Source organism: Bufo bufo, chromosome 6 (assembly GCF_905171765.1).
Source record: "Bufo bufo chromosome 6, aBufBuf1.1, whole genome shotgun sequence".
Lineage (NCBI taxonomy): Eukaryota > Metazoa > Chordata > Amphibia > Anura > Bufonidae > Bufo > Bufo bufo.
In genome coordinates, this window is record NC_053394.1 from 93,763,467 (window position 1) to 93,771,829 (window position 8,363).

Genomic DNA, 8,363 nt, shown 5'->3' on the forward strand with positions numbered 1-8,363 from the left:
AGACAACACATTTCTCTACTACTGGACAAAACTGCCTCCACAAGGATCATCTCATTCATTCATCTCCCAAACTGTCTTAAATTAATTTCCTGCAACTTTGCTTATCATCAAACCCCATAAGAAATATGCCAACCCAGAAATGCCAGTCCTGTTATATGAGCCCAATCTTCTGTTCTATAATATTTTATCAGTGGGAAATGATCCATGAATTTCTCTTCCCATCTACACCCTGGATGACACTCATGAGGTCTACACTACATTGTATGGGGCAGAGCAGGTACATGGGGCACCAACACAGCAGGTGCCAACTGAAGATTCCATGCACTGTCCTGAGGTCATGTGACTGGCACACGCTCAACTGCCACTCACTTTTCAACTGTCGTCTGCCACGTGTGGAAGAAGGTTGGATTGCTCTGCGCGATTTCTGGAGAATGACGTCCAGCGACCAAAAAGAAGAGGAGAAGAGGAGAGAGGAAGAGGAGAAGAGGAGAGAGGAAGAGGAGAAGATGAAGGGAGGAGAAGAAAAGAGGAAGAGAGAAGAAGACAGCCTGGAGAAGAACATCAAGAAGAAGAGGATTGGACCCAACGCCAGAGTGTTGGAGGATGAGGAGCCAAGAGCAGGTATCTGGGGCACTTCATTTGTAACTGCTTCAGGACCAAGGCAATTTGGGCAGCAAAATTTTAATTATTTCAACTGTAAAGATCTGTTATCCATCGTCATAGGCACATGAGGGGTTGTTTTTTGTGGGTGAATTGTAATTTTAATTCCACCATTAAATTTTCCATATAATGTATTTAAAAAATGGTGGGAAAGAATTAGTAAAATGCAATTCTACCATTATTTATATATTTTTTTTATTTATAGCTAGGGGCCTTATTAATAGCCAGGGCCTCATAGCAAAAATTAGTATACCCCATCCCTTTTATGTGACACTCCCTGGCAGCACAGAATGAAAAACATAACCGCCCAGATTACTGATACGAAGAAGCGGAAGTAATTTGATTTTTTTTTATGGATTAAAAAAGTCGTACTCTGTCTCTCCCATTTTATTGGAACATGTGTTTAAAACATATGGTGCTTGTTCTGATCACCATATCTCTTATTGTATTTACAGCATTGGACTGAGAGAAATACACTGAGAAGTCTTCTGTTTCCCTTCACATAATATATTACAAAGCTGGCTGCCTACAACCACCACTAGGTGGAGCTCAGTGGATAGTAGTGTATACATTTACCATTGGCTGAAGTGGAAACTATAGTAATCTCTTTGCACTGAGCTCCCCCTAGTGGTGGCTGCAGGAAAATGCACTGTTTTCATGCCAGGAACAGACGGAGCATAATACATATAATACATATAATACATATAATAAAGACTTTGCACTCAAGTATGACCAAGTTGATGGATTTATTGGCACAATCCACTGGGAAATTTATAGATTTGTAAACGTTTTTGGTCCACACACCTTCCTCACACACGGATTGCAGCAGCAAAAGTGGAAGTGGAGAATGGAGAGCACAGCATGGAAAATGTGGAGTACCTCCTGGAATCGCTGTCAGCGGTCATACTTCAGTGCCAAGTCTTTATTCTCCATAAAACACTGCAATGCTGGCATTTTTAATTTTTTTTAATGGCTTGGCATTTTTTTTTTTTACTTTATCTGTTTACATATTAAGAAATCATAGAATTTTCAAATATTTAAACTTTTGCTTACATACGTTTCTTAGATCAGGTTGTTGACCCCTATCTGCCCAGTAATATGGTACGGCCCATGAATCAATCCGTCCTGTGTAAAGCATCTGTAACCTAACTGAAAACATGGCCTCAGTCACATCACCCCCCACTGACATTCAGTAAGCAGCAGTGTTACATGACATGTATGTGCTGGGTCTGCACACACATGGGATAACTACATAGGACTAATGGTGGAAACCATTGTGGATATTACAACTTCTTCACTGTGTGTGTTTCCATGGCTACATGTCTGTAGGGGATGTTGTTAGGTTGTTAATAAAGTTAACTTCTAAAAAAAAATACAAACACAACATATACAGGGGAGACAGGGAGAGCAATGGCAGATGTGCTTCTACACAGACACTGACAGACATGATGAGATGCTGCTGCAGGCAGTAATACTGTATATACTGTATACATATGTGCGGTATCTCCATACACTACTGTTCACCTGTCAGATATCTGGACAGGACAGGCTTCAGGGTCACATGACTGACGCCATCTTTTTTTTCTTTAGAGGGAGGCTATTGTGCAGATATAATAAAGGTCTCCCTAGAGAATGTTAATAAATATATATTAAAACATTGTATGACTTTCTATTCTCTAAATTAAAAAATATAATTGTTAAAATAAGAATACCCCTTTAACCCCTCTTTCTGTAGATGAAGTATTACCAGAGGGTATTCTGCTCCATAAACTGGGTTTAAACTGAAACTTAAATTTTTTATTAATTTGTTTTTAAAACCAACCCCCAAATTAGAAGGGCTGCCTGCATATTCATAAAAAAAAAAATCTCCCAATCAGATTTAGATTATTTGCCAAGAAGCCATTCTGACGAATTCTAGACCTAATAACCATAGGTAATCTTGTTGCTGACAGACTTGCCATCAGTCTGGCACACATGTTAGGCCTCATACACACGACCGCAAATGGCAAATCCTCAAAATACAAATGCTATGACAGTGACTTTAACGGGTCCACACTACACATTTTGTGGACAAATATAGGACATGGATTATCTTTGAGCTTTACGCATCCGTATGTCCGTTCTTCACAAAAATAGACTATGTTTATAAAATGTAGACCATGGACCCATTGAAAACAATGGGTCTGCATATAAGATGCGGACAGCACATGGACCGCATCCATATTTTGCGGATCCGGGAGTTGTGGACCTTAAAATGGATGGAGTCGTGTGCATGGGGCCTGAATTTGTGCGTAGAATTCATAAAACCATTCTAAACTTGCAAAGTATACCTCGTGCCCTCCTAACACCATAAATATACATTGCTGAGTGTGACGGGGTTAAAAGGCTCATGTTTGGAAGCCCCCAGTGTTTGCCCCTGAACTGTTCCTGTTATTAGTGCAGATTGTGCTCGTCTATAACTGTGACTTGGAGAACAGATTACATGTTATTAGTAGTCAGTGCAGAAGTCCAGGTCATTCAGGGGGTTCACTTACTTTTCCTGTAAACTATATATCACACACTTCAGATAAAATTCATTTTGCAGTGGAATACAGACTGGTCTCATATTCTCCACTTCTCTCATTACATTTCTTCCAAATAAACTAATATTGTGTAATATTCTTTTAACCCTTCAGGCCCCAGCACCGCTATAACACCCAGATCCGACCCCCAGCTTTCCATCAGCGGGTTTGACTTCCATCAGGTGCTGGGTGAGGGCGGCTTTGGCAAAGTGGTCTTGGCATCTGTCCGTGGCCGAAACACCTTCAAGGCCATAAAAATCATCATCAAAGAGGACAATGCAGAAGACCTACAGCGAGAGAGGCGGATACTCCTGGCGGCCAGAGACTGTCCATTCCTGTGTCATCTCTATGCCGCACTGCAGTCTCAGGTACGGAGGGGTCTCCCTGCTCCTCTCTCCATAACAGATGAAATATATGCTGTGTAACCGGGGATCACAGCTCTATATTCTGCTTTATACCACAGATAAATGATTATAAAATGTTTCCCATAATATAATCTTGTGCTTTGTTATACAGGGCCATGCCTATTTCATCTTGGAGTATTTGTCCGGCGGCAGCCTGAAGGATCTGATTGATAACAACACGCTGAGCACCAAGATCGTGCGGTAACTGATCCTGAGATACATGGAAAATATAGGGAAGAAGATGTCCTGAAGATCGGGGGGAAAAGGGGTTTTAAAAGGGGGAAGGGGTTTCTTAGTGTAAAACTTCCCCCCGATAACAGTAACTTTCTCAACTTCTTCATGTATTATATCATAACTTTTTTTACATTTATGGGTGATAATATTCATATACTGCTCACCATGGTCTAGAGCGGTTTAGTGGTTAATATCTAGTATCTGGCGGTCTATGGTGATACAGGTTTACTATACAGTCAGCAGTTATATTACAGATGATATTTCCCTTATAACACATACAGAATGAGTTCATGGCATTGATACTTAACACTCTCCTGTCTTCTTCAGGTTCTACACAGCAGAACTAATCTGTGGCATCCAGTTCCTCCACGGCCATGGCATCGCCCATCGGTAAGAGGAATGGTATTTCTATTGTCTCAGGGTAAAACTGATACCCATGGGCTATGTCTGATCCTATAGTTCAGGTCTCCTTATTTTAATGGAAATAACAAAATTGAGATGGAATGTAATGGTATACAGTGGGGTAATAGACAACCGGATAACTAACACCAAGAACCAAGAATGTAGCGCTAGATATCCCAGTATTAGCAGTGAATGGCAGCGCGCATAACATCCACTGCACTAAATTACTTCAGGTGCCGGACTAAGGCATAAATGAGGGCCGCTGTGTTTGACTGGTGTGCCAACAACCACCGACTCTCCTGCCACCGTCACGTATGGTATGAGCACATGGTGGTTGTTGGCACACCAGTCAAACACAGCGGCCCTCATTTATGCCTTAGGCCCCTTTCACACGAGCGAGTATTCCGCGCGGATGCAATGCGGAAGGTGAACGCATTGCATCCGCACTGAATACCGACCCATTCATTTCTATGGGGCTGTGCACACGAGCGGTGATTTTCACGCATCACTTTTGCGTTGCGTGAAAATCGCAGCATGCTCCTCTTTGTGCGTTTTTCACGTAACGCAGGCCCCATAGAAATGAATGGGGTTGCGTGAAAATCGCAAGCATCCGCAAGCAAGTGCGGATGCGGTGCGATTTTCACTCACGGTTGCTAGGAGACGATCGGGATGGAGACCCGATCATTATTATTTTCCCTTATAACATGGTTATAAGGGAAGATAATAGCATTCTGAATACAGAATGCAAAGTAAAATAGCACTGGAGGGGTTAAAAAAAAATAATAATAATTTAACTCACCTTAATCCACTTGCTCGCGTAGCCCGGCATATCCTTGTGTCTCCTTTGTTGAAAGACCTGTGGTGAGCATTAACTATAGTTCAAGGACCTGGGATGACGTCACTCCGGTCATCACATGGTACGTCACATGATCTTTTACCATGGTGATTCACCATGGTAAAAGATCATGTTACGTACCATGTGATGACCGGAGTGACGTCATCCCAGGTCCTTGAACTATAGTTAATGCTCACCACAGGTCTTTCAACAAAGGAGACACAAGGAGATGCCGGGCTACGCGAGCAAGTGGATTAAGGTGAGTTAAATTTTTTTTTATTTTTTTTTATTTTTTTTTAACCCCTCCAGTGCTATTTTACTTTGCATTCTGTATTCAGAATGCTATTGTTTTCCCTTATAACCATGTTATAAGGGAAAATAATACTATTTACAGAACACCGATCCCAAGCCCGAACTTCTATGAAGAAGTTCGGGTTTGGGTACCATACACGCACGATTTTTCACACGCGAGTTCAAAACGCATTACAATGTTTTGCACTCGCGCGGAAAAATCGCGGGTGTTCCCGCAACGCACCCGCACATTTTTCCGCAACGCCCGTGTGAAAGAGGCCTTAGTCCAGCACTTGAAGTCATTTAGTGCAGTGGATGTTATGCGCGCTGCCATTCACTGCTAATACTGGGATATCTAGCGCTACATTCTTGGTGCTAGTTATCCGGTTGTCTATTACCCCACTTGGTTCAGACACATGCCCAGGTGGTGTCATGCCCCTTAGTGTTGGTGATTTTAGTTTGTAGAACCCACCTATCATACTACTCTCATGCACATACCCCTCTCTGAGCGGTGTCAGTAGTCTGTTAGGTCCCACAATTTAGTGATTATTCATCGCTTCATTCAGCTGCTAGTTGCAATGTGGGTAGATACCCCCTTTTTCTTATTTGAACATTATAATAAAGATTTGTTATTTAGTTTTAGCGTCCCTCCTATACATATATTTCTCCTTATTTTAATGGGGCTAAGTGCCACTACCAGATGCAGCCATTCTGACACATGGGGGCATATTTACTAAGAGCAGCTTTTACACCGGTCTTAGCTTTCCCCTTGAGATGCCCTAGATTTGCACATCTCTGGCAGTCTTTATGCCTGGTTAAAAACGTTTTGTTTTGTTTTTTGCCAACGTTTATGTCTGTTTCCAGGCGTAATTATTGGTATATTTGCTCCGTCTGGAGTTGTGACCCGGGCACGGACCCCGACACTCCCCTGCTCCGTCCCCGTCCTGCCTAACTGGCGAGCACGACGTAAAACCGACCACACGGAAAAATATTGTCGTGCGACCAGTTAAAAAAGGGACTTTTTTGACTAAAATGGTTGCAAGTCCCTAAGTAATTTTGCCCCAAGATCTTTTTTAATTTCATTTTTATTTGTATAATCCCTGTCCAGTGAAAGCTGATATCTGATCGGTCAGGTTCAGTAATGATCTCCACCAGTAAATAGCCATCACTGCCCAGATTATTATTACCGCTGTGTATTTTTATGATTAACATAATAGAAGACTTGGAGAAGTACTGATCCTGTTTCTTCTTTCTTTTATCTTAATTATTCTCTTTTGAGTATATTCACACATAAAAGATTATTGTGAATTTCTGTAACAAATCTTCTGCATGTGAATATATCCTTACGGTGTGTGTCATCTGTCTGCATTTCTGACCTCCCTCCAGTCTATTCTAGTTCTCAGTGTCAACCTTAAATGAGCGTTGTAGTTATGGACAAAGACAAAACCCGAAATGTTCTTCTTTCGTTGCAGAGACATCAAGCCAGCCAACATCATGCTGGATACAGATGGTCACATTCGAATCATAGACCTGGGGCTGGCACAAGACGGCCTGACTGCGTCCAGTAAGATCTGTGGACGGGCAGGAACATACCGTTACATGGCCCCAGAGGTGCACCTGGGGAAATCTTACACTGTAGCAGTGGACTGGTGGAGCCTGGGGATAGTTGTGTCCAAAATGTCATCTGGACGTTACCCATTTTACAGTGGCCGCCAGAGGAAAAAGGTTTATGAGTCAATTACCACCGAGCAGCCAACATTTCCACCATGGCTGGATATAAACCTGAAAGATCTAATTAAAGCACTGCTACAGAAAGACCCAGAGAAGCGCTTGGGTGTGTCAGGAAACATCAGAGCCCACCTATTTTTCGAAACCATCTGTTGGGAGGAAATGGAGCTGAGGAGTGCAGAGCCTCCCTTTAGACCTCTCCATGTAAGTGAAGACTTACTGCATAAATGCTTTAGTATTTTGCACATGATAAGTAGAAACAAAGTTAGAATTGTCCCTTTAATTGAAATCTTATGCAAAAAATTGCAAGCAAGTAAAGATGTGGATGCTGTAGGTCAGGCATGCTCAATCTGCGGCCCTCCAGATGTTGCAAAACTACATCTCCCAGCATGCCTGAACAGCCTACAGCTATCAGCTAACAGCAGGGCATCGTGGGAGTTGTAGTTTTACAACAGCTGGAGGGCTGCAGGTTGAGCATGCCTGCTGTAGGTGTTTGATGCCTGAGCTTTATTGTCCTGTATAAGTATATGCAGGTTGTATAGTGACATTTAGAAATACCTTACTGAACAGTAGTCGTTAACTGCTGCTTTTAATATATATAGGTCTCAATTTCATTATACAGACTCATAATCCTATGGCAGAAATATTTATATTGGGGTTGAGGATATCCTACCCAGGTTTATGTGAATGTGAAGGGTATATAGGGGGAAGGGAGAGGATAAAATTATATATTATTTTTTATCTCTTTACACTTCTTTCTCTTGCAGCATGATCTAAAGAGGAGCCATCTGGAGTGGTCGGAAAATGAACCAGCTGTTCCCCCTGTGTCCGGCTTTTCCTTCCTGTCACCTAGCTGGACACAGTAGGTTGAACCCTTTCCTCCAGCCCAGAGACCTATGCCTCCTCTGCCCGCTGCTTGTGTACCAGACCTTGGCTTGCCCCGGACTATGCCTCTCTCTGCTGGTTTACTGCCATGAACATCATCATATTGCCGCCCCAGTCTCTTGGCTCTGATTCCTCTGATCTCTGGCTCATCCCCAAGGAGTCTTCAAGATGCGGACTCCGTCTTCCAGCTAGGTCCGGTGAGCTCAGGATAAATATCAGCATTTCCTGGAGCTTCTACACCGGATATAGGTAAGTATATGGGCATTTGATCCAGGGAGTATTTTCCGACTGCCATATCTGGAGTCAGGAAGGAGTGTTTTTCCCCTTATATCAGGACAAATTGGCAGATGTCAAAGAAGGGGT

At 42.5% G+C, this 8,363-nt stretch overlaps 1 protein-coding gene across 1 annotated transcript; it reads left to right on the top strand.

The window, feature by feature from the left end:
* Positions 1-506: 506 nt before the first annotated feature.
* On the top strand, positions 507-7,981 carry LOC121005549 (protein kinase C delta type-like). Its single transcript, XM_040438323.1, has 6 exons — positions 507-621; positions 3,336-3,589; positions 3,738-3,826; positions 4,187-4,249; positions 6,860-7,319; positions 7,883-7,981. Exons 1-6 carry the CDS (start codon positions 507-509, stop codon positions 7,979-7,981), a joined length of 1,080 nt encoding a protein of 359 aa, XP_040294257.1.
* The last annotated feature ends 382 nt before the right edge of the window (positions 7,982-8,363 follow it).